We start from the raw sequence: 27,327 nt of genomic DNA on the forward strand, positions 1-27,327 counted from the left end.
CATGTGATTAGCCTTGTTTTGCCCAGAACTGTAGGATTTTGTGAGGAAGTTAATCCTTTATTCTCTGCATAGACTATGAGTCACACTTGTACAGATTGTCCATGGTAAGCAAAAAATCACACAACTTGCAGTCCTTTACCTTTAGCATCCTGTATCTGTCTCATTATTTCCTCTCTTTCTGCTTGTTCAGTAGCTGTAGTGACTCTGAATGATCCCTCTCTTGTGAATGTGGTTCTGCTGGCATCAAAGGTGGCAGTCACTCCACACTCCTTCTCTCGTTTCTGCTTTCGCTCTAGGCATGCTGCAAACGCACAGCCCACAGCATGACTCAACCGTTCCCCCTGTGCAAGAAGACATTTCATCATATAGGAACTGGCACAAACATACATACATGTATTTCATGTATTACTCAGGGATTAGATTCTTCTTGGGGAAGGCAATTTATTAAGGAGCCTCAGATAACTGCTAGGCCTAGTCATACTGCATGGGTTTAAATTAACCCTTTGTGTACAAAGGCTCACTTCTGTTACTACACAGCCATTGCTGGAAAAGTGTAAGAAATTTTCAGATATGCAATTTAGTTCAACTGCTACTAAGATACCAGTGGAATAATTTGCCTTTGGGTTCAACTATGCTCAGAGGAACTCTGTAAAGCCATTTTTTGGAGTAGCAAGCACTCAAGACCAAAAGGTTGTCACTGTTATTACAGAGGTAGAAATTTTTCAGAGGGCCCTGACTCACAAATCTTGAGTACTTGTTCCTGTAATGACTCTGATTGCAGGCCTAAACTAGTACTTAGAGGCAGACTTTTTGAAAAATGGCTGTCCGTAATATTCTCAAGATTAAGATTTACAATGGTTCCATAACGACCCCAGCTTTACTAAACAAAGAACAAGGCTACTGTGATACAAAAGGGAGCTTCCCCACATCTTATCCCCCTATTTAGAAAATGAGAGGCCAGGAAGGGAGGTTCATCACAACAGCAGTTAAATGTGAAGAATCTTCATGACTCAGTCTAGTCTGACCTTGGCTGGCCTGGGTGTAGGCACACAAAGTGATTTTATTATTGTATAAAAAGCTTTCAAGCCTTCTAAAAGATAACTCCAATATTACTGCTGATGTCTGGAATTAAAAAAAAACAAAAAACCAACAACAACTTATTGTCCTATAAGTAGTGACAGAAGTAACCAGCTTCCCAATCTCCTTTTAATATTTAAAAGCCAAAAGATGATCACAATTTATGTAGTTTAATTTTAATTCTGAGGATTAGAATGACTTTGCCTTCTATGTGTGTTTGCACACAAGAGGCCTCAAAACACTATCACCAGGTCTATATTTAATTACCCTCTATAGATTTTTTTTACCTCAGAGACTGTCATTTCTATTTCAGTTTTCAGCTGTATACATTTTCAGATACAAGTATCTTCTGTCTTTATTTTTAAATGTGTAGTTCTGTTCTGACTGCCTTCCATTTATACACCGTGCTGGGTACCATCTCTCTCCATAAGATGACTAGGCTACCACAAATCAGGGAGCAAACAATTCAAACAAAGAATTAGAGTTGCAACCATTCAAATAGTTATACAATACTTTGGTTTAGGGTAAAAACCCTTTGGAGCATATTCTCTAGGTAAATTTAAGTTTTATTACATATAGATTTAAAAAATCTGCGGGGTGCTTCCTGCTTCTAGCCACAGCAGAAGCTAAATCAGACCCATTCGCACTCAACTTACTGTGTCCTTTACAGCCATGAAGCAGTGGCATATCCAGCGCCGGGTAGTGCCATCTCGGCAGATATAAGAAAATGCCCTGTCAAAATTCCGGTCCGGAGCACAGAAAGAAACCTTCTCTATTGTCTGATCAACTATAAGATCCTAAAGGAAACCCCCGCCCCCCCAAAAAACAAGAGTGTAAAGAAGTGCTTACTTAAAAAAAACAAGTCATTTTCCATGTTACCTACCTAAATCTCAGGGAGACATGATTCTCCTTACTATACGTTTTATTTAACTCCCTTGCTGCATTTTTGGAAGCTTGCTCGTAAGATACAATTATCTGGAACTTCAGATGCACTGTAGTCTGGATTGATCAATATAAATTTCTTTATGCATTAATCCAGGGGTCGGCAACCTTTCAGAAGTGGTGTGCCGAGCCTTCATTTATTCACTCTAATTTAAGGTTTCGCGTGCCAGTCATACATTTTAACATTTTTAGAAGGTCTCTTTCTAGAAGTCTATAATATATAACTAAACTAATGTTGTATGTAAAATAAATAAGGTTTTTAAAATGTTTAAGAAGCTTAATTTACAATTAAATTAAAATGCAGAGCCCCCCGGACTGGTGGCCAGGACCCCAGCAACGTGAGTGCCACTGAAAATCAGCTTGCGTGCTGCGTTCGGCACACGTGCCATAGGTTGCCTATTCCTGCATTAATCTCTCATGTATCTCTATTAGTACATAAAGGGCATCAGGGTCAGGAGAACTCTGCATGTACTATGTGGATAGAAATGATTAGGAAAATGTGCTTTCCTGGCAGATGAAACAAAAACAGGATTCCAGGCTCACATTAACTGCTATGTTTAGTCAGATGAGCACAGGACACACTGCAAAATAAGATAATAAAAATTTGCATTTCAAATGGTTCACTGAAAATTTCAGTTTATTTTCACTAAGTAATGAATAATTAATTAAACTGGTCACGTGCACGTAGGCCTCTCTTTCAGAGACCTGAACTTGTCCAAAAAAGAATAGGGCTACCAAAGATTAGAGGCATTTTGATACAATGTAAAATCTAAGTCTCACCTTAGTTTTCTCATCTACAACTCTGAGTCCATCTGCCGAAACCCACAGGACTGCCTTAACTGCCTTCTTTCCAGTCTTTCAAGGGAAGAAAAGAGAAAAACACAGTATTACAGCAATGTTATCAGATTGTACACCCACTTCCGCTTTCCAAGAACCACAATAGTAAGTGCAGATGAAGTCCAAGTTCAGTAGAGATGCCCAAAGCCAGATACTCAAATCAAACTGCAAAACATTCAGAGAACCAAGCCAAAGCCAGTCTTTCAGAAACACAATGCAAATGAGGGGGGACAGGGGAAGGGAAAGGAATAGAACAAGTGAAGTTAAAGACAGGTTAATACATTCATTTATAGGCAAAGAATTCAAGATTGAATTGTTCACCCATTTTAAAAGGTCAACCAAGAAAATTAAAGTCAGATAACACTAATGCATAAGGAGTTACACCACAGGTAGCTTCTATAGCACAAGTTTAAACAATGTAAGAATTCTTACCTGATCTTTCCACCACCCTAGCCCTCTGCCCCAATAATCGTGTGGCAGAATCATGGCATCACCTTAAATCATAGTATTAGAATCACCTGCAAAATGTTATTAGTGCTATGCACCTTTAATGCATAATACTTACACTTAGCATGAATGCTAAATATGTTTTTCAGCTAGTAGCTATGCACTAAACGTGCAGTGACACAAGGCAAGTAGGATATACCTTTATTAAAATGTTTAATATGTCTAGAGAGCAATGTGTTACAAGATGTAAAGGTTAATATTTGTTATGGAGCACTTTGGCAAGCATCCAAAATTTGACTGTGGGAGCTTCTACCTGCTGTGAGTGGAGAACAACAGATCCATGTGAAGCTGAGAGGAAGAACCTGAAAAGCTAAAAGTGCCATTTATTTTTTGGATATTAAATTGTTTCATTTAAGAGAAAATTGCAAAATATTGCATAACACCCATCATCAGATAAAACAATTTTTAAAGAATGACATCTCACAGAGATGGAGTAAAAACAACAAGGAGTCTGGTGGCACCTTAAAGACTAACAGATTTATTTGGGCATAAGCTTTCGTGAGTAAAAACCTCACTTCTTCGGATGCATAGAGTTCTATGCATCCGAAGAAGTGAGGTTTTTACTCAAGAAAGCTTATGCCCAAATAAATCTGTTAGTCTTTAAGGTGCCACCAGACTCCTTGTTGTTTTTGTAGATACAGACTAACACGGCTACCCCCGATACTTGACAGAGATGGAGTAGTTTTTCATTTCAGTTAAAAACACCATTTTGCTGGTTGTTGTGCAGAAATGCAGCTAGAAAAAAAATTATTTTCCAAAGTATTGCATTTTCCTACTCATGACTGTAAAAAGTATCTATACTTCAGGTTTTCACGCCTGCCTATCTAGCCTTTTCACATCTAGGCCCGATAAACAATTTCCCTTCTCCCTGGTTTGTTTTATACACTAGGCTTCCATCACACCACAACGGTCCGTACTATAAACGGACGTCTCGGTGAGACCTTTGGGTATCACCCCTTCGCCACAGTGTGGATGAATGAGTGATCTCTGGTTGCCTTCCTGTGTAAGAACTGCGGTTTTTAAAATGGTTCCTCTATATGGCTACATCACTCATTTCCATGAGTTACTTATCCTCATACACAAAGCACTGGAGCACTGCTGAAGTCAATGATTCATCCCAATTTAAAGCCAATGAATGTTCCATTTATGCAATACTGATTTTAGAATTACAGTGTATGGATAGGATATTTTATTGTGTGCTGGAGTGGTAAACCTTCACTGGTCTCACAGTGGTTAGGTTATCAGAGGAAAGATGAAGGGGTGGGATTGAGGACTTTGCAGTTTGTTGTAACTGCAACTGACTGTCCTGATTTCTGAATCCGTGAGATACAGGGGAAGACCAGCACATTAAGATAAACACTGATAATGATACCTGGAACTGAATTGCAAGGAAGATTCATTTAAAGGAGGACTTTAGGGAAGAAAGCTATAGAAAGGGGCACAGTTTTAGAAGGTACGTTATTAGCCAGGCTGAACAAACAGAAAATATTGCAATATATAAAGTGATTTCTAAAATTCTTCGTTTTAGAAGGCAGTAAATATGGGATAGCCACACTCTTTGGGCCTGTGCTCCCAGCTCTCAATCAACAACTTCCATAACTTCAAAATTCTTCACAAATCTAGATGTGTCTCCTTTGACTTGTGTTAAAACAGGTGCCAGTTTATTTTAAACCATCCATAATGTTAATCAATATCTTTGTTTCAGCAAATACAAAAGTCAGGAAAAAACAAGGACTGTGATGAAGCTGGGTGGGAAGAATAAGGAAAACATAACTTTCTCTAAATAGTAAATACAACCTTCCAGGAGAGTAAAGCTTCAGGGAAGGGTCTTTTCAAGAACGACTAAAGAAGCAAAACTTGTTGCAATTGTTTTTAGAAAACAAACTCAGCCATGTGCTTCTAGAACCAAGCATTGATCCCAAGCAAAGTATATCCTCATCCTTTACTCACATATTGCCAAATCCCAATTTAATGAAGCCATGAAACTCTACCATGGATTTCTCAGAGTGAAGAAACTGGAAGATGAGAATATGTATGCCACTTCTTGCACAGTGCAAACCCAAGTTTGCCAGCATAGGATTGTCAACTCCTAAATCAAGGATTTAAACTTTCCTACCAGAGCCCACTTTTAAGACTTGCTTCAAAAACAAATTCACAGAATTCTTACTATATAGTCCTTGCAGTCTGTATTCCAAATGTAGAGAGACAGACTGCAGTCTCATAGCACAAGATGTTTGTTTTGCTATTTATTATACTGAGTTGAAAATTCTTCCAGAGGTCATTGCACTCTTATTCTATCACCTGGGTCTAGAATTAGGTAAATAGTGAAGCCCGATTATTAGAAGACTTCCACAAGGAACTCCCGTTTTCGCTGGAGATCCTTGATAGTCTCTAAATTAAATGGGGAAGCTTTGGTTATCCTTTTTGCACAGTCCCAGATCCTCTAAAATTCAGCAAGTGACATTTTCCTTTTCTGTCCTCTTAGAAGTGTGGAATTCCTACAGCTCTTCCATCTGCTGAATCCTTAGCCTACCCTTCCCAGCTTGGTTCAGGAAACTAAACTGTGTGATGGGAATGCTGACAGCCTGACAAGGCACATAGTGCAAAGAACAACTCCCATAAACAGTAGAGCAAAGTGAGAGGATTGTGCCAATGGTCAGAATAGAGATATGGGTATCTGTACATATGGTACTTACTGTGTTAGCAATATTTGGGGCTGCCAAGACATACAATGCATGAAGTATTGACTCCACCATGACAGAAGACATCCCATTCACCAGGCTATGTAAATTAAGTTGTGCCAGAGACCCCAGTGTATTACATCAAGTATAATCAACAGTGTGAGTGAGCAAAAGCCAAAAGTTATAGGTGCTGAAAGTATCAGACACACAAATGAACAAGATATGCTGGACCAAAATAGTCTCAACCTATGTTATTAGGGAACTCCATCTTGATCTCCACCAAGGATATATGCAGAGACTACAGCAGCCCCTCAACTCCACACAGGTAGCTTTTGGATTACTGTACAATCAATGCTGTTAAAGTACAGGCTTCATAGCAATGCTAAATCAGATCTGCTCTAATTCAGTCTGGAATCAGCAGGAACATCTTACTTCTGAACATAACCGTATGACGAGTTTCTAATCTGTGCCAATGTGATAGCCACCATCTTGATCAATATTGGAGGACTGAACTGGGGACCTCCAGAGCTAAAAGCACGAGTCTACAAGATGAGAGCTATAAGAGATTTGCATTCTCTGTGGACCGGGCACAGAGGGGATGCATGACACACACTGACCAGTGGGTTACATCAATGCCTAAAAATGGACATCAGTAAGTGGAAGAAAGCAGCAGACTGAAGTTCAAGTTCTTTCCTGAAGAATAGTGTTTCTCATGGCAGTTAAGATGTTAAAATTAATAGACAATGAGGAATTACTAAGTCACATGTCTATATGCAAGTTTTGTGACATTAAAAGCTTTAAAACAGCAAAGTAAAACAATCCTGACCACTATGCATCTAGCTGACCACTGAGACTCAGATACTGCAAAATAAAATATTTCATTTTTAAATACAAGTTTCTAGCCAGTTAGATTAAGACAGATTTCTGAATGTCAGTCAGTCAGCACTACCGTAGACTAGAATAGCAGCTCAGGCTACATCCAACACTTGGAGCTGGGGGCGTGACATTCAGGGTAGCACTCATTGAGCTAGCACACTACAAATGGTAGTGTAGCCATGGCACCAGAGGCAGCGGTGAGCAGCAGCATGGGCTAGCCACTCTGAATACAAACCCATCTGGACCCCACAGATTTGTCCATAGTGTGGCTAGCCCATGCTTCTGCTCACCACTGCCTATGGTGCCATGGCTACACTACTATTTTTAGCATGCTAGCTCGATGAGAGTTAGTGCATGTCTACGCGAACCAGGAATCGCGCTCTCAGCTCCAAGTGTAGATGTAGCTTAAGGGTATATCTACACTGCAGTTAGACATGTGGCTGGACTGTGCCAGCTGTCTCGGGCTCGCGGGGCTAGGGCTAAGGGGCTGCTTAATTGCAGTACAGATGTTTGGGCTTGGGCTGTCAGGATCCTTCCACCTCACAGGGTCCTAGAGCCCTGGCTCCAGCCCAAGCCCAAACATCTACACTATAATTAAACAGCCCCTTCCTGAGCCAGTTGGATAGGTCAGCCGCAGGCTTTTAATTGCAGTGTAGACATACCTTAAGAGGTATGAGTTGTTTCCATTCATTTTGTTGCTGTGTCAACTCTGAAGTCTGAACCCTATACAAAAATACACAGATAAATTTATAATTTCTATGTATATATACAGAGAGAGACTTAAGAATGGCCATGCTGGGTCAGACCAAAGGTCCATCTAGCCCAGCATCCTGTCTTCCAACAGTGGCCAATGCCAAGTTCCCCGGAGGGAATGAACAGAACAGGTAATCATCAAGAGATCCATCCTGTCGCCCATTCCCAGCTTTTGGCAAACACAGGCATATGCCCCTGACATATGCATGCCTACACTTTACACATAAATACATGTGGTATACATGTGCTGACCATATCACCTGAGCTTACTCATCACAACTCCACCGCAGACAAGTTTTATTTTTTTTAAAACTGCACCCTTCCATCTAAAAAGGCAGGACATACATTTGTGTGTTGCACAGGGCTCAGCAAAATGAAGCTTTAGGAACTTTTAATGACCTTAAAATAGAATTTTCATACTTAATTTTATGATTTTAAGGTGTACTACCTTGGAACCTTTCAAAGTTAGCCACAAGTGATATCCCCCATTAGAAGCACAAGCCTGGACGGTTGAAAGATAGATCTATTCATATGTCACTGGTCCAGGTCTGATTTCTTATTACATCAGGCAAGTGTTTTGCTTAGTTAAAAAAACTTGTGGTAGTTTTAAGCTCCTAGAAGCTTTGGAACACCTGAATTAGTTTCAGTGGAAGCTGATCAGTAGGGCATGTACAGATGAAGTAGCCAAAGGTGCATGTTAAACAATTTATTACAGATATTCCTGGTAAAAGCTATACTTTGTTATATGAAAGATAGATTTCCCCCCTAGATTTGCATGATGACTTCAATGTCAATTTAGGCAGTTAACGTATCAATTTCTTAAATGATACGTCCACTAGTGGTTAGGATAACTGTTTTTAAATGCTGATTGAAAGCTTAACGGACTGAAAGGGAACCAAATCTTTTTCTTTTTGGAAATTGCAAAAAAACAAAGAGCAAGATGAGAAAAACTGTAGCAAAATACTGCCTATCAGAAAAAGGCGTTGCTGAGTCTTATGAGTTCAAGTATTTAGTAAGCTCTCTTTCCTGAAAGTGTGTGCAAGATATTGCTCTTTAAGAATTGCTGTGTGTAATTTATGTTCCTGTACCCAATCACATCTCTACTTTTGTATTATTTAGCATGACACTGTATAGGAATGCCAATATATAGTAAAGAGAAAGCAGACATCTCATTTAATATGATAACTTTGTGGTTTCTCCCTTCGCAATTAGGTAAGAAACATTTTTAATTCTAAGCTGTAAACAGCACAAACTTCCAGTCAAAGTGTTGTAGCTGTTTTAGGCAGAGTATTTTCTAAACGTTGCTTTTACAACAGAGCAATCTAATTAGATCTGTCCTATCTGACAAATCTCCCAAATATGATACATGGGCCTTGAGTCAAAGCCTCTCACTTCATTATTTATACCCATGACAGCAGAACGTGCGTTTCCCAGCTTATAGGAAGAAATATGGATGGAGATGTAGCTGTTTCTCTATGTGGTGTGTACTGTAAAGACTGTTACTTACCTCTAGTGTAACTGTTCTTCGAGCTGTGATACAGAGGTGTATTCTTTGTAGAGAGGTAGGGTGTGTGTGTGTCCAGCAGCCAGACAATCTAGCCTAGCAGTACCCATATGGTTGTACTCATGGCTGTAGCACCTCCCCGAGTCATATGAGGGGGGAGGAGCCCCAGCCTCACTCAGTTCCTTCACACCAAAGGTCAAGCGCATAGACTGATGCGGAAGGGACAGAGGGAGGATTGTGGAATACCCTTCTGCAACACATCTCGAAGAACAGTTATAATACAGGTAAGTAACTTTTTTCTTCTTTGAGCAGATGCAGCCACGTATTCCATGTAGGCAGGGCCGGCTCTGGCTTTTTTGCCACACTAGGCAAAAAAGCCTCCCACCACCCCCGCTCTCCCCAGCTGGAGCGCCTGGGGGAGGGCGGCGAGCCTGGCCGCGGCCCTGCTCTCCCCGGCCGGCCAGAGCGCCGCCCCCCTCCAGGTGCCGCCCCAAGCACATGCTTGGTAGGCTGGTGCCTGGAGCCGGCCCTGCATGTAGGTGACACAAACAGTACTCACAGGAGATGTGGCTTGGAGTCTATTTAAGCAAGGATTGCAGAACTGCCTTCCCAAAATTTGTCTCTGCTCTGGATGCTGCGGTAGTGGCATAATGGTTCAGAAACATACGTACAGCTGACCAAATGGCAGCCCTGCAGACGTCCAATATTAAAACAGCATTTAAGAATGCCATCAACATAGCCTGAGCTCTCCCAGAATGAGGTTGCACCTTTCGTGGGTGTGTTGTCAGACCTATTTCATAAGCTGTCTTGATACAGGAAGTTATCCACCTAGAAATCACCTGCGAAGAGACTGCTTGTCCCTTCATTCAGTCTGCTTACAACACAGACATGGAGAATCATGAAGAGGTTTAGTCCTGTCCAGGTAAAAGGCTAGGCATTGCCTGACACCAGCATGTGAAGACACTGCTCTGCCAGGGTTGAATGTGGCGGAGGAAAGAACATAGGTAAGCTTACCACTTAGTTAAAATTAATTGAAAAACCACTTTAGATAAAATCTTAGTGCGTGGTCACAAGGTCACTGTCTTTGGAGAGCTGCGTGTAAGGAGGCTCTGCCATCAAAGCCTACAACTCTCACACTCTCCTTGCAGACTTTATTGCTACCAGAAATGCAATATTTTGGCACAAGGAGAGAAAAAAAGATGCCAGAGGCTTGAATGGCAGTCCCATCAGAGCCACTAAGACCGTATTAAGGGCCCACAAAGGAATTTCTCTCTCACTGGTGGGTGGAGATGAGATACTCCTTTCAAGAACCTTGTTACCATAATATTCAAAAATAGCAACTGCCTCTGGAAACACCAAAATCGCTGCCAGATTTGCCCTCAACTGGGCTTCTGAGACCATCATGACTCAGGGAAAACATTTGCTAAGTCAATCTGCAAATTACTTGACCTGGGGTAAAGAATCAATCGGCCACCAGAGTAATGTTCTTTCCGATGCAAAACTCCCAGAGCAAGATCATCTCCTGATACAGAACACTTGTGTGCTCCTCCTTATCTGTTCACATAATACTGACAATACCACCACGATGTGAGTATGTGAACCACTGAGCCCTTAGTGTGACCTTGGAAAGTGTGACAGGCATTGAAGCTCCAGGATGTTGATATGCAGAGAAGCTTCCTATTCTGACCACAGGCCCTGAATTTTCAGCGACCCCAGATGTGCTCCCCAGCTTCTTAAGGAACTGTCATTGACAATAATCCTATTCAGTGGGGTCCAAGCAAGAAGAACGCCCTGGCATACATTTCCCTGAACCTCCATCACCATAAGGCATCCCGGATCGGTAGAGGAAGTTGGACAAGTCTGTCAAGGGATGATGGGTCAGATGATCGACTGACTTCAGCTGCATTTGGTGGGGGCAAAGATGCAATCTGGCAAAATGGATCATTTGTGTGCACAGTCATGTGACCCAGCAGCCTCAGGCATACTCAAGCTGTGATAGAGAGTTGAGCTCCAGACAAAGGCGACGAATCATCTGAAAACGTCTCAGACTACTAGAATCTATTAGGGCTCCAAGGAACTAGATTTTTTGAACGGTGATCAATGCTGACTTCCTGTTTAGGGTGAGGCCCAAGCAATCGAGTAAGTGTACTAAGATATACACGTAAGAGAGGACCTCTTCCCTAGACTTGCCTCTCAGTAACCAATCATCCAGATATGGAAGATATGAATTTCTTTTTTCCTGAGGTACACAGTCACCACAACCATACAGTGGGTAAAGATTCGGGGAACTGAGTTTGGTGTATTGATAGTGCTGGTTCGACACAACAAACCATAGGAATCTCCTGTGGCTCGGGAAAAATCACCATGTGGAAATAAGTATCTTGATGGTCCAGGGCAGCAAGCCAGTCATTGTGATTTAATATGAGGCCAGTTTTTAGGGTGACCGTCCATGTACCTGATATATTTGTTAAGATTGCAGGTCTCACCCCTTCCTTGGGCTTGGGAACCAGAAAGTACCAGGAATAAAACCCCCAACCCTGTTGCTGCAGAGGAACCTATGCCATAGCTCCCAAATCTAGCAGAGACTGAACCTACTCCAGGAGCAGTGTCTCACAAGAGAGGTCCCTGAAAAGGGATGGGAAGGAGGGAGGGGAGAAAGGATGGAAAGGAACTAGATGGCATAAGCAATATCAGAACGAGTTAGGACCCAGCCGTCCATGGTAATCAAGTCCCAAACATCGTAAAAACGAGCCATCTTGTCCCCAAATGGAGGACAGGAATGTAAAAATCACGACTGGATCACCGCCCTAGATACCCAAGACAAAATTGGTGCTTAGTAGATGCCAGAGGATGGGGACGGGGACAAGTCAACAGACTGAAACCAGAACCAAAAGGCATTTGCCTCCAGGACATATGACCCTTTACAGGGTAGTCCTGCTGCCTTGTGGAAAAAGACTGCCCAATGAAGTGCAGTGAGTGGTGCTGCTGGTGCCTGCCATAATAGCGCCTCTGCACCACCAGAGTATACCAGGGGTCATAGTAGATCACAAGCTAAATATGAGTGAATAGTGTAACACTGGTGCAAAAAAAGCAAACATCATTCTGCGATGTATTAGCGGGAGTGTTGTAAGCAAGCCACAAGAAGCAGTTCTTCCACTTTGCTCCATGTTGATTAGGCCTCAACTGGAGTATAGTGTCCAGTTCCATTTCAGGAAAGATGTGGACACATTGGAGGAAGTCCAGAGAAGAGTAACAAAAGTTATTAAAAGTCTAGAAAACATTACCTATGAGGAAAGATGGAAAAAAAATTGGGTTTGTTTAGTCTGGGGAAGAGAAGACAGAGGGTACATGATTAACAGTCCCTGAGTATTTAAAACAGGGGTGGGCAAACTTTGTCCCAAGGGCCACATCTGGAAATAGAAATTGTATAGTGGCCATGAATGCTCACAAAATTGGGTTGGTGTGCGGAAGGCGGTGAGGGCTCTGGTTGGGGTGGGCCAGAAATTAGGAGTTCAGGGTGCGGGAGGGGGCTCCGGGCTGAGGTGGGGAAATGGGGTGCGAGGAGGGGGTGAGGGCTCTGGGGTGGGGCTGGGGATGAGGCATTTGGGGTGTAGGAGGGTGTTCTGGGCTGGGATCAAGGGGTTCAGAGGGCAGGAGGGGGCTCAGGGCTGGGGCAGGGGCTCAGGGGTGCAGGCTCCGGCAGTGCTTACCTCAAGCCGCTACCGGAAGCAGCGGCATGTCCCTTCTCCTCCGGCTCCTATGCGGAGGCGTGGCCAGGCCTCATCCATAGGCACCGTCCCTGCAACTCCCATTGGAACGGTGTCATTGGAGTGCGTAGGAGTCAGAGGGGGGCCATGCCGCTGCTTCTGGGAGCCGCGTGGAGTGGCCCCTGACCCTGCGCCCTGGCTGGAGTGCCTGAATGGGGCAAGTCCCAGACCCTACTCCCCAGAAGGACCTCAAGGGCCGGCTTAAAATGGCTGGCAGGCCAGATTCAGCCCAGGGACCATAGTTTGCCCAGCCCTGACTTAAAAGGTTGTTATAAAGAGGAGGGAGAAAAATTGTTCTTGTTAACCTCTGAGGATAGGACAAGAAGCAATGGGCTTAAATTGCATCAAGGGCGGTTTAGGTTGAACATTAGGAAAAAATTCCTATCAGGGTGGTTAAGCACAGGAATAAATTTCCTACAATGATGTGGAATCTTCATCATTGTAGATTTTAAAGAGCAGGTTAAGCAAAAACCTGTCAGGGATGGGGTCTAGATCAGGGGTTGGCAACCTTTCAGAAGTGGTGTGCCGAGTCTTCATTTATTCACTCTAATTTAAGGTTTCACGTGCCACTAATATTTTAATGTTTTTAGAAGGTCACTTTCTAGAAGTCTATAATATATAACTAAACTATTGTTGTATGTAAAGTAAATAAGGTTTTTAAAATGTTTAAGAATACCAAACACTTCATTTAAAATTAAATTAAAACGCAGAGCCCCCTGGACCGGTGGCCAGGACCCTGGCAGTGTGAGTGCCACTGAAAATCAGCTCGATTCTATGATCCCTAAAGAATGCAGTGAGACTCGCGGGCAAGCAGACAGACAACAGTTCTCTTGCCAATGAGGTATCAGCACAGCCAGTACTGAATGTGTGTCACCCACCCCTGGTGCTGGGGAAGGCATTGGTACACAGGTCAGCAGCAGTACAGAAGCAGAAGGCGGGATTTCCTATGGACACAACGTTGGTGCTGAGGAGTGTACCAGTGCCAACAAGGTCCTCGGTGCTGGGCCTGGCACTGGCCTCAATTCTATAGGCTGCAGCGTTGATGGATCCTGTGTCTCTACGACACGACCAGATGGTGTCAACGAGACAGTGGAGGCTGTGGCCTCAAAAAAGTGCTGGACGAGTGCAGAGTCTGGAACAGACAGGCAGAGTAAATCTGCAGCCACCTGGTATGCCACCAGCGTGGAGACAGTCAGTGTCGGCATTGACGTCATCCGTACCAGACTCAACGGACACTAAAGCTTGTACCGGAATCAACTATATGGGTTCTCGGTGGTCTCAGCCTGGTACCAAGGAGTATTTGGCGGACCTGCTCAGACCTGTGTGCTGAAAGTGATATGGTGCTGGTCTGCACCCTTTTTAGAAAAGAAGGAAACTCCACAAGGCCTGAGATGGTCCTGATTAGTTTTATGGGACTTCTTCCTCAGCACTCGCAGAGGGTGAACGGCTCCTCCATCTCTTGGGAGAGGCGAGCACTGGAAAGCAGAGCGCCTCAATCACCCAGTCTGAAGGTGACCACCAATCAGATGTGGCCCTCAGTGCCAAAACAGGACTTTCAGCCTGCTTGAGAAAGTTCTGCTTCATGCTTAAGTCTCTAGCCACTTGGGTTCTTTTGGTAAACAACTTACAAATGGAGCATCACTCCTTAGCGTGTCCCTCACCTAAACCCAGCAAGCAACTCGTATAGGGATCGCTATTCAGCATCCCCCTCCCCTCAACAGGCAGTGCTTGAACACTGGTGAGGGCATCACGCAGGGCAATAAGTATCCTAACTCATTAACTTCACTAACACTATCTATCGTATTACTGACTATATACATGAAGAGAAAAAAAACCTCAGAAAATTAGGAGATAGGAAACGTGAGGTGACTACCACACACAGCTCTGACTCCAGCCATGGGTGGTGAGAAGGAACTAGGGGAGGGGAGCGGCTGGGGCAGCATAGCCTCATAGCTATGGGAGTGACTATAGCTACAAGGCACGAGTGCCACCCCTACAGGTACTGCTGGGCGAGATTCTCTGGCTCCAGTGCCCTGGAATACCGGATGCACCTATTCAAAGAACTTTAGTTTTCTCCAGAAGTCTACTGAAATTAATTCTGCTTTTACTCCCCAGGGTGGAAGAAACTTCTGATCAGAGAAACTGCCATAAAAGCTTTTCCTCTTTAAGCAGTAAATGTAATAAAAACATTTTAAAATTCAAACCACTAACAGGTTTTTAAGCTAAGCTTCCATTTTACAATATATTTCAAAATCAAATCCTCTTATTTGTCCTGTATAAATTAAAGCAAAGTTAAAACCTTTTAAAATGGTTTAACATAGCTGCTGTTCCCCATGTACAAGGAAGGCACAGATTACTGATGTACTAAAGGAATGCAATTTGATTTGTTAGAGGATTACAATCTTTGCCCTATAAGAATGTGTGCCCACGCAAAATACACCTCTACCTCGATATAACGCTGTCTTCAGGAGCCAAAAAAATCTTACTGCGTTATAGGTGAAACTGCGTTATATTGAACTTGCTTTGATCCATCAGAGTGCGCAGCTCCCCCCCCCCCCCCCCCGCGCACCACTTTACCGCGTTCTATCCGAATTCATGTTATATCGGGTCGTGTTATATCGAGGTAGCAGTGTAACTTTTGGTACAGTACACCAACATGGAGAATTTATATTTATTTGCACACACACACAATCTCAGACTAAGAGGTTGCTTTCCTGAGTAGCATTGCACTGAAACAAAATATTGCAGACAGCAGGTTTCTGAGTCTCACAGTGTTATACGTTATCTTAACTTCAATAAGAAAAATATATAAACAAAACCTAAGTTTTTGCCCCATCCTCATATGGCCTTCAATTAATTTGGTTCTCAGGAAAGGGAGGTGTAATATAGATAGCATTGTGCCTACCAGTATTTTTTCCCTACACTATCAAAAGCTGCAGTTCAGGACAGAATATGGTCAACTTTGCAATGATTTCAGGATGTGGACAAACTTCTAATACATCAGTCTGTCTTCCATATGATCTAGTCCAAATCTGAGCTCAGGAGGCCAGAGGGGAAGTATTAACAGCATTACCAATCTAGTGCTGCGGTTTTGTCAGAGAGACCAAACCATTTAAAAACTGGAATTTTGCATACCATCAGCCTGTCATTAGATTGTTATTTTGGGCTGCCGTTTACCCAGATTCTTTTCTTGACAAGTGTCATTCCAGGTCATCTCAGTCAGAAGGAGACACATTCTGAAATGGATTGCTGTGGCTTCTATAACACTCTGATCTATGACAGTGCTATACCAGGGATGTAACTCCTTATAGTGCAAGCACAAATGAGGCATTAAACTTACTTTTCCAAAGAAGCCTTTGAAGAACTTCCTTTCCTGGAGGAACAGGGGGGACAAGTCGAGTGCTATTACTGTAGGTAGCTAAAGTGTCCCAGAGTTTCAAACCAACAAGTACATACAAGAGTTGGGAAATGGAGGGAAAGTAAGGGGTATTTAGAGTTAGCCATAGAGAATGCGACAGGCAAATGTGAAAAATCCCATGAAAATGCAGATAAACAGGTTTTAGATGGAATGCTAAAAAGATCAGAAGCTACAGCCCCAAAACTGGTGAAAAGAGGGAAATGAGAACTGAACTGAACCTGAGACCCAATTCCATGCAAAGTGGTTATTTTGTTTGCAGCAGTCTTCCTGTTTAGTTCTCTTTATAAGGTTATAAATCAAACTTGGCAGCAGGTGTGGAGATTAAACAATCCAGATTCTGTAGTTTAAGACCACTGAGAAATGTAAATTTTTAATTTTTATCACAGCTAAGAGTTTGCTTTACATGAAAATGAGGATTCCCAAGACAAATATTTGCAAACTGGAGAAACATCTAAAATTGCCGGAATAGCACACAGTTAAATACAGAGAGACACTTTTGGGACTCCATTTCCACTATAAACCAGTTTTTGGAATTTAGAACTCAGCCATAAAAAAACTTGCTCTGGACTAAAAGTTCTGAAGGTCTGCTTTTGTGTGCTCTCTCAATTTCCTCTGAAAGCGAAGGAATTTTTGCTGTTTTTGAAGTTGGTTTCTTTTTTATTGTAAATGCCAAGAAGTTCACTTGTTTCAGAAGCCTGTTTTTTTAAATTGAAGGTGTTCAAGCTAAACAAAGAATTAAGCTTGGCAAGTACTCTACAATATAGATCATTTTTGGTGCCCACTTCTCTCGCACTTCCCTATGTCCTGGGGGCCCCATACTCCCTACCAGGAATCTTGAAGATCCTCTTTATCTGTGCTTTAACTGTCCCACTTTCAAGATGAGTTTCCTCACAACGCTCATTTTGAATCCTTCCAATGTTACCTCTTTACACAAAAGAGGAACACTAGGCATTCACTGTACTTCCCAGACCCTCAGGATGAACAAGGCATCTCTGAAGTATATCCAACAGAAGTCAGCTCACAGAGGGAAGGTGATTCAGTGAAATAATTGAACGCAAGTTCAATAGCTTCACACCATGGGTTTGATTTTGGTGATGGGGATGTTAAACAAAAATGGACAAGTTAATTGGGTAAGATGTGCAAATTTCAAGTGCATTTGCCATGCAATTTCATTCATTCATATTTTACTGGCTTCACCTTTGGTGCCAAAGTCTAACAAGAGACTAAACACTCAGATACATCTGAGGTAGGTACAATCTTCTTGAGTTAGAACTCAAACACCTGCTCACTCATACCCCATGTCTATATGCATGTCCGTTCAATAATTAATGGCAGGCTCCTAAAGGCATGATGCTGCCTTTGCTATCCCTCCAAAGTATTTGCAGAGGTGGCACACTATGCCATAATGTCATAGAATTATTCAAGTTAGAGATAATCCAGCTCATCTCTCTGCCAATGAAAGATTGTAAGCCATCCTGTTGGAAACAATCTAATGGTATAGCAGTAACTAGCAGAGGATATCTCTACCCACAGCAGGGAAAAATCTCATCTCATTCCTCACTGCAGTTTAAGACACCATCTATACCAATGTTCCAATAGTTAAGCCTTTTTATACTAAAGATCTGCATGTTTATACATATCCTGAGATTCAAACTGATTGTTAAAACACAAAATTCTATATTTAAACAAAACTAAGGTTGTGACACCAGGAAAGCAAAGCCAGGAAACTCAAAAGGGAGAAGGGACCATCAATCTTAACCTTGCATTTCCTGACTTCTCCCCACCCACCCTTCATTCTCCGCCTGTAATTCTTTTCAGATGTAATTATTTCATGTTTACTACACATTTTACAATCTAAACATACATCAATTCTTTAAACTTAGAGATGTTCTTACATAAGTTTTATATCAGCAGAGAGGCTCCAAAGAAAGATTTTTTTTAAAAGCAAAAACTCCTCTACTTGGACAGGACATACTGAATATTAGTTGGGGAACTAATGAATTAATCACACTCTGGTGTACCTAATAAGAAGGGGCTGGATGCTGCTGCCAAGTTGAGTAAAATCTATTAAACTAAGTAACAGCTTTTAAAAGATGTAGCAAAAGCTAAACAGATTCACCAGAAGCGACCTCATTTTTACAGGGATGGTTAATCATTAATTTTGCTCTCAGCAAAGCACTTGTTAAACATGAATTTTTCTTTGAACACCCCAGGAAAAAGTTAATGGAAAGACAACATGCAAAATGTTTTTTAAGCAGCACTAAGAGTTAATAGTTTAGAGATAACTAATGTATGTTTTAAAAACAATTAAATTATGTTTCTTTTACCTGCTAAAACAAGAACATATATTAAAAGAAATGCATCATTTTTTAAAAAAAAATGACAAGTTAGAAACTGGTAGTACACACTAAAGTAACTTAAAACCAAAACAGATATGACACGAGACAAGGAAGTAAAGTCTTGTCTTTGTACTGCCTCCTTGCACAGGAGTCACATACAACAGACCTGTAGGTTTAAATCCTGCATGAAGTTAATGATTTTGCAATTTGCAATATACATTTCTTTAATTGACAGTAAAGAGGTTTCAAAAAATACATATAGAGTCTGAGTATCACAACACTAATATATGTGCAATTTAAATCCAACTGGTAATGCAGCCAACCAAGAAGAATATTAATAAGATAACAAATGGATGTAACAACCCCTTAACTACAAACAAGATTGTTGTGCCACTGCATCAAAATAGGACAAAGGGCTTCAAAAGCAATGAAATTCTAATGTACTCTAAGTGTGTATTCTACTGGGGAGACATTGTAAGTACAATTAGCATCCTGACTCTATTAATTTGCAGTAATAGAATATGCTACAGTTACAGAAATTTCTTTGACAAATCTTCACAGTGCTCACTTGGAATTTTTTTCTTCAAATATATTTTTCTAAACTTCCAACATCAGAACATGAAAGTACATTTTTAGTTAAGTACCACTCAATCTTAGCTGACAGGCAAACAATGCTATAGTACTGCTTTTATCTTTTTCTGGCTACAGTACATCTTGTTGACTACTCATGGGACGGAGATAGAAATTATAATCATATTTTTAGATGCAGTCTATTTCTGCATCCAAGTGCAGTTTTAAGCAACACTTCAGATTCATTCTCGGAGTGCAATCATCTCATAGGCCATGACCTCACCCATGCAAGATTAATCCTGCACTGTATTTATACTGGGATCTTTGATGTGACACATTCCTCATGTATTCAAGTTTCAAAATGAAGGCGTTATCACTTATCAGTCACAAACTAAATGTTTGGCACAGTGCAGATATTAGAGTTAGCAGGGTCTCTATCCACAGACTTTTTAAAAAAATAGCTGGAGTGGCTCTTTGAAGCTATTCTACTGCAATGAAAAGTCAGACCTGTGAATTTAGTTCTGCAAGATATACTGGTCAATATGCTACAATCAACCAGTAGGTGACAACAAAATCCTCTAAAAAATCAGGGGACATTTCCCACCAATGTGTTGGAGAAGTCAATTTGTATTTATTTTTTTTAGGAGGACATTGAGAAAGACTAAAGTTATTTTCTCAATGAGATTCCTGTTTTACACTCTTCCTGAAGGATCCCATAAAATTTTGTTTGGGCTGATGAGTCAGGCCTAAGAGATAGAAGACAATGCATAATGTATTTGCTAGATTCTATTGATTGCAGTCCAGAAAACTGGAATTTGGAAAAATCCCACACTATTAAAATAAATATAGATAGAAAAAATAAGCATAACTACTTGATGAGCTACCAGACAAGCAAGTGTTTTGACAGCTCTAGACTGTTATCACCTATTCCCTCCTGCTTGTAACTAGATATATCCTATGTCCATTCTTCCTATTGACTGGATTTTGAGAAAATAATACACACTCTGGAAAAAAAAAAAGTCAGAGTGGCATAAAATCAGAGCAGGCAACATTGATTTAAGGACATTGTAACCATATGGGAAACAAAGCTTCTCAAGATCAGACATTCCCTAAACGAAGTCAGAAGATTGCAGCCCAAACTGTTATATTTGGTTATAGGGCAGAAGATGAGCAGCTCAATTTACCAATTTAGGATGAAAGCAAGAATCCCTCAAGGATTAATTCCATTGTTGGATGCCAAAATGCTACTGCCAGAAAAAAGCCTTGTATTTTAGTAATCTTGCACATGGCAGACACACACAAGAACCTTAAAAAAAGTAAAAAGCTTCAAATAATCTGATTCCTAAAACATTAGAGGGAAATATTCCAAAAATAAAACCCAAATGATAGTATCTTAAATTCTAATGACAAACTCCAAATGAACTTCAAATTCATGGAGTTTCACCATTAAAAAAATCCCTGCCAAAAGTAGGCTCAGTAGTCTTACAGTAGGTAGTATGGCTGAGAATTTTATGTCCGTTTCTCAGGTTCCAAGCGGGCAGATAGGACTATGAAGACAGCAACTGGAAAAGGCATGTGCCATTGTCATACTTTCTGTATCAGCCTCACAATAAATCATTCAAAATACCTCCTTTAGAGATTCTTACAAGCAGAAAAGCTATCTCCACCTTGAATGCTGCATTAAGTTTGGAAACTTGTCCTCAATTTAAAATAATCTATCAGGCTATTCAGGTAATTAAACTATTTACAAGGAATATATTTAGCTGTCCACAGGAAAAGCAGGTAAACTTTTATTCTCAATTTAAGTTTGGTATATGAATTGGTAGTTCAAGCAAGCTAGATCAGATATCTGCTCTTGTATGGATTCCAAAGAAATAGTACGCGCTGTGCTTTAAGAACTTTTAATGGGTACATATTTCACTAGTTGTAAGTTTAGCCATACTTAACTGGCTTTTGGGCTTCAGGTTTTTTTAAAAACTACCAGAACAGAATACTCCATTCTGCACACAATTCTCCCCCTCGGGAGAGGATAAGTAAAAGAATAAGCTACACAACAGATGTTAGTCATGTCACTTAATATACTAACAGAAGGAGCGTAGACACTACATCAATGAGGGAAGTGTAAGAACCTATATAGAACAGGATAGGACAAAAATGAATGCAGCTCGATTGTGCGGTCAGTCTATATTTGTGTTTTTAGCTACATAAAAAACTAAATCTGATAAAGGACAAAGTGCCTCATTTACATCATCATCTGTAACCCTGTTAGCACAAATAGCAACCAATCACTGCTACACTGAATAAGAACAGATGGGGTGTAGCTTTAACCTGTTGCTATAAATTGGCTGGGGCAGAAATGAAAGAAAAGATTTAAGATGAAGTTTAATCAAAGCACTGAAGTCAGTTCAGAAACTTTATAGCGTAACATGAGGAGGAAAAGGAAATCTAAAACAACCCTCTGTTATGTGTGCTAGCAGAGAAGAAACACAAGTGAGAAACCACGTGACTCACTAAAAATGAAGTCTGGCAGCCTTAATTTTGCAAAGGTGCAGCAACAACACCTACTTGAAGTAATTTTGCTGCACTACTGAACATAAGCTCCACGAACTGCTTCACTGAAGAGCTTATACAGCCAAGATGTACAGGGGAAATGATAAAAGGGACTGGAGTTCTGTATCCATCACAGTTAGGATTATTCCTATGGTGACTTATTTTCCCTCCTAACCTTCAAGATTGGTGGGCAGATAGCTCAGTGGTTTGAGCATTGGCCTGCTAAACCCAGGGTTGTGAGTTCAATCTTTGAGGGGGCCACTTAGGGATCTGGGGCAAAAAACTATCTGGGGATTGGTCTGCTTTGAGCAGGGGGTTGGACGAGATGGTCTCCTGAGCTTCCTTCCAACCCAGATATTTTATGATTTTTGGAGCCTGATTTCTTGATAACAAACCGACTGACTGGACTTCATTACTTTCGCAGGATTTTGTGGCAACAACAGTACAGAATATAGATGACACAATCTCCGGGTATGTCTACACTACCCGCCGAATCGGTAGGCAGCGATCGATTCAGCAGGGGGGCGATTTATCGCGTCTAGTCTAGACACAATAAATCGATCCCCGAGCACTCTCCCGTCGACTCCTGTACTCTACCGCCATGAGAGGCGTAGGCAGAGTCGACAGGGGAGCAGCAGCAGCAGTCGAGACACCACGGTGAATAGGTCTAAATACGTCAACTTCAACTACGTTTTTCATGTAGCTGAAGTTGTGTAACTTAGATCAATTCCTCCCCCCACCCCCCACCCCAGTGTAGACCAGGCCTCCTAAAGTGAGATGCAGGAGTAGAAAGCATTTGAACAAGTGCTGTTCACAGGAACAAATGTTTACAGAAGCCAAACTAAGAGCAGCCCACCATACTGACATCACAACCAGGTAATCTTTTAGGCCATTTTGAGCAGATCCAAGCTAGGCATGCATGAAGTAATGCTACTAGTCTATTTTGCATAGGAAAGAGGAGCCCAAATCACACAGTAGTGCTGTGTGTAATAAAGAGTGGATTAAGTCCCCTGTTTAAGGGGTGCAATAGTACTGGTAAGTGGCAGACTCCAGAGAGAGAGACCAATCTTCATATCTAATCAATACCAGTAAAATAAAATCTCTTATGGACAACAATTCAGTATGGGTCACTGTTGTGTCCATTTTTCTTTATCTAACCATTCTTTGAAAATATCTACTAGCTACTACAACTAGGTAGAATAAACTTAACTCTCTCCCTTCCCACTCCCAGATTAACATGTGCCTCTATAATCATATGCAGTTGGTCTTGTAAATGATCCAACTGTTTTTCTTACATAAGGTGAAAAGTGCACAACTTGAAACTGGAATGCTATTGCAGAATCAGCAACGTCTTGGCATAACATTCACAGCACATGAACCAACATTTTAATGAAACTGATATACATACAGATTTCAATCTCTTCACAGCATCTTCACAGACATGCATTCCTCTGGATTCATCCACTTCCACGTGACCCAAGTACTGCAAGGAAAGAGAAAAAAGTTAGACTTAATGGCAGCCCCTCTGAATACTTACAAAAAGCCGCTCTCACCTCCAACCCATACCAATCTAGATGAGATGCTGGACACAAAATACTGGGTGAGTTGAGATTTACATTCCTACTGTATAAGGCACAGGAATTAGTGATCAGGTGCATAAGTGGCTTTCTGTGTCTCTCAGGCCTATACATGGTACTGGATAGCACTTTTAAGGTGACCCAGCACCAAGAAGGCAAACATTTACTAACCTCAAATCATCTCAGAAAGACACTTGCACTCTGGTAAAGAGCCCTACCCCTTATGTTCTTCCTATCAGTGATTAGAGTACTTTAAGACCTCGTTCTGCCATTGCAACATAATTAAAATGTTCAGAGAAAGCCCCCAATATGAGATGAGGCTTCAGTTTACTTCAGTAACCAAAGCTAAAAGTCTTAACCAGCAAAGAATGTGGGAATGCTGTACGATACTGTTAACACAGGTTACCATATCTTTCACTTCAGCAATCCATTCCCACCATTTAATATTTTATTGCAAGGTATCTTTAAAACTTTCAGTTGTAGAATTTTTTGCATAACACAAGATAGAAGTCAGCCGTTGAGCTACACAATCAGAAATTAAGGAGTTTACCATTTCACAGCGCATTAAGAAATGAAAACCATAATACAGTCAACTCGGAGGAAAATTGATATTTAAAAACTAAATACTTTAAAATTTGTTAAACTGGACATCAGAATTATTTTAATCTAGTACTACAAGTTCCTCAAGATTTCTCCTTGCCGAAATACCACGCTGTAGATGTTGTGAAACTATTAAAAATTTAACTTTAGAGTGACCCAAACAGTGTTGTCAACTCATGACATTTGGCATTTTTAAAGCTCCAGCTCCTGAAGGTATCTGATTAGGCAGGAATCTCAGCTTTCATTAAAGAAAAAAATTATTAATCCTTATGGTTGAAGAGAATGTGGGAAAATGAATGAAAAATGCAACCCAAGAAATTCAAAAGCCAGAAGACAAAGAATACATTTTTTAAAATCTAGTTTTTATGCCAATCCCACACCCAACTTGAGATTTTTGAGGCTTTGTCTCCACTAGTAACTTATTGTCGATATAACTACGTTGTTCAGGGATGTGGAAAATCCATATCCCTAAGCGACAGTTATACCAATCTAACCCCCGGTACAGATGGTGCTACATCAACAGAAGTGCTTCTCCCGTCGACATAGCTACTGCCTCTCTGGGAGGTGGATTACCTACACCAACAGGAGAAGCTCTCTCATCAGCATAAGTAGCATCTTCACTGAAGCACTACAGCGGTGCAGCTGTGTCTCTGCAACCTTTTAAGTGTAGACAATCCCTTACAGATGGCATTACAATTATGCTCCTCACTTGGCCTTTGTGGAAACTTATCGAAGAAGGGAGAAGTGCCCTGCATTCATAAACTCCCTAACTAGAACAGGAAGTTTAATTACTTAAATATGATTATATTTCTTTAAAAATGCATTCAAATAGCAATTACAATACATTTTTAGTAGTTATAAATGCATGTTTCCAGGCACAGTTTTGTATTGCAGCTATATACAGACTGAGCTTCCAACTTAATGACTTGTATGACAACAGTAAAAATGCCTGAGCCCTTCTATGCTTTGCTTTCATGTTTTCTACCACTGGTGGAGCCGCAACAATGGAGAATTATGATCTGAATTTTGTAATTTGACTGACCAAACTGGGTTAAAAATAGGTTAGGGTATAATCAATCTTTGTAAGCAAGATTATAAACTATTTCCATTCTACTTAGAAGTCAGCATAGTCAGGATCAAAAATATGCCAACATGGTATCAGAGTTGAGTTAGTAAAACCACATCACATATCCATGGATTTTGGCCAATATATTATTTCCAAGGAAATGTCCAAGCTGCACTTATGAATACAGAATAGTTCAAAAAATCTTGGAACTATTTGTGCATCTCATTTACACTAGCGTATGCAGAATGTTTCCATCTACATAGGTCCAGCCAATTCAGTCCCTGTACTTGGCAACTTGCCCCTTGCCCAGAAAGAAGAGAAGTTGAGTAGGATAAACATTGCCTCATGTCCCAATACAAAAAAGACAGCCATTTTCCAAAATATTGCCAAACCTCTCCTTGAGAAGTCACATGTTCTGATTTTCACCAGGATTTTATTTAAGACAGCTCTGTTGCTGCTGTTTTGAACATGAGTTTCAGCAGCAGTTTTCAAGAGCACTTTCACATCAATGAATGGGACATTATTACATATCAACTGCATCTGCCCACTCCAGAAGAGCACAATCCAGACTTCATTCGACATCAGTCATCAATGAATTATAAAAAAAAAAAGAGAAATCACACAGCTGCGCCTTCCCCCGAATGTACTGGGGAAGGGACAGAGAATGCACTTTTTCTACACTTGAACTTTGAGATCCTTAGATGAAAGACACAAAGTGTATTATTTTCATCCTATCATTTTGACAGAAGCCAAAAGATAGCAGCTATTGACTTCAACAATGAATGTTACAAGTGAAATTAAAAAAAAAATCTGCAGTCTTTGTTGTGCTCTACAGAACAAGATTTTTAAAAATCTGTCTGCAAAGAACTTTCAACAACGTAGCTATTGTCTTGTTAGCTCAGCCTTGAAGAAAACAGTTTCCAACTGAACAGTAGCAGCTGGTTCTCTCCATTCATTCATCTTTAGAAACCTTATTTTCAACTCTTAAAATATGGCATTCACCTCCAGCTCAGAGGAGAGGCATATGACTCCCATATTTAACCAATGCTACAAATTACTTTACATATCACCTGATTTAGGCTATCATGCAATCATAAGGCTTCAATTTTCCTTCCAGAAACTTGGAAGGTACACCTTTACAATTCCCAGCATCTAACAGAACTGAAGACGGGGGGAGGGGAGGAGAAGAGAAATCGACTTTAGATCTGAAAAACAAAGTTAACATTTCAAATGTAAGATCAGACAGGAAGGTAAACAGAAATGGCCAGATACACCTACTAATGAAGCAACAATTACATTTCTGTAGACCTGTATTTCACATTCTGATGAAACAAACTGCTAATTAGGTTCAGACACGGGTTCTCAAAATGGGGGTCGGGACCCTTCAGGGGGTCACGAGATTATTACATGGGGCATCGCGAGCTCTCAGCCTCCACCCCAAACCCTGCTTTGCCTCCAGCATTTATAATGGTGTTAAATATATAAAAGTGTTTTTACTTTATAAGGGGGGGGGGTCGCATTCAGAGGCTTGCTATGTGAAAGGGGTCACCAATATAAAAGTTTGAGAACCACTGGGTTAAGACATGGTCTGTTCCCTAAAATTTATGAAGGAAATTTAATCTATAGAGTTCAGCATTGTTGGGTGAAAGGCAACAGAATTCACTTAAGTTCTGTTGGCATTGCAGCAACATATTGTGTTAGAACCAACTAAATTCAGGGGGCCACACAAGAGTCTACAAAACTGGAAGAAGTCCAATAGTCCTCTGCACAATCTTTCGTTGTCCCCAAAAATGACCATTCTGGGAAACACACAAAGGAGGGAGAAACATTCAGTTTAGATTGTCAAGTCCTTTGGCAGGGACTTGTTCTTCGTTACACTGCACAATAGGTCTGCATGGTATTTTACAGACATACAACAATGTTCCATTGACATTAAAAGCCTTCAGGAACTCAAAAACAGTGTTGGTGGCAAAAGCTTAATGTACCTGTTTTGTACAAAAGCACATGTCTTCTTCATAGCAAAGTCTACACAGGGTGAAAGATTTTTTTTTTTTGAAAGACAGTAGGGAAGCAGCAAATTCATTGGTGAAAGGCATTCATTGATACAAGGATCATGGCATCTCTAACCTCTCTGCAAAAAGCTGGATTTTTTTCCAATACTATCTAAATAATAAGAATACAGTATTGAACATATTTCCATTTAGCTTCCAGGGCAACCAAAACCAGGAATGAATGATACCACACTATCACCAACTTGCACCCT

At 40.9% G+C, this 27,327-nt stretch overlaps 1 protein-coding gene across 26 annotated transcripts in view; it reads right to left on the minus strand.

Moving 5' to 3' along the window:
• Nucleotides 1-27,327, minus strand: part of NUMB (NUMB endocytic adaptor protein) — a 126,563-nt gene that overhangs the window by 12,333 nt on the left and 86,903 nt on the right. For 8 of the 26 annotated variants that reach the window (XM_065592995.1, XM_005284579.4, XM_024106604.3 and 5 more), the window contains 5 exons: nt 23,230-23,304; nt 16,285-16,362; nt 2,800-2,874; nt 1,734-1,874; nt 140-341 (listed from right to left, as the gene is read on the minus strand). In XM_065592995.1, the coding sequence (XP_065449067.1) occupies nt 140-341; nt 1,734-1,874; nt 2,800-2,874; nt 16,285-16,362; nt 23,230-23,304 (571 nt within the window). Of the gene's footprint in view, nt 1-139; nt 342-1,733; nt 1,875-2,799; nt 2,875-16,284; nt 16,363-23,229; nt 23,305-26,134; nt 26,265-27,327 lie in introns of those variants that run through there. The other 18 variants (XM_065592998.1, XM_065592992.1, XM_024106606.3 and 15 more) reach the window with 5 other exon arrangements.

Source organism: Chrysemys picta, chromosome 4 (genome assembly GCF_011386835.1).
Source record: "Chrysemys picta bellii isolate R12L10 chromosome 4, ASM1138683v2, whole genome shotgun sequence".
Lineage (NCBI taxonomy): Eukaryota > Metazoa > Chordata > Testudines > Emydidae > Chrysemys > Chrysemys picta.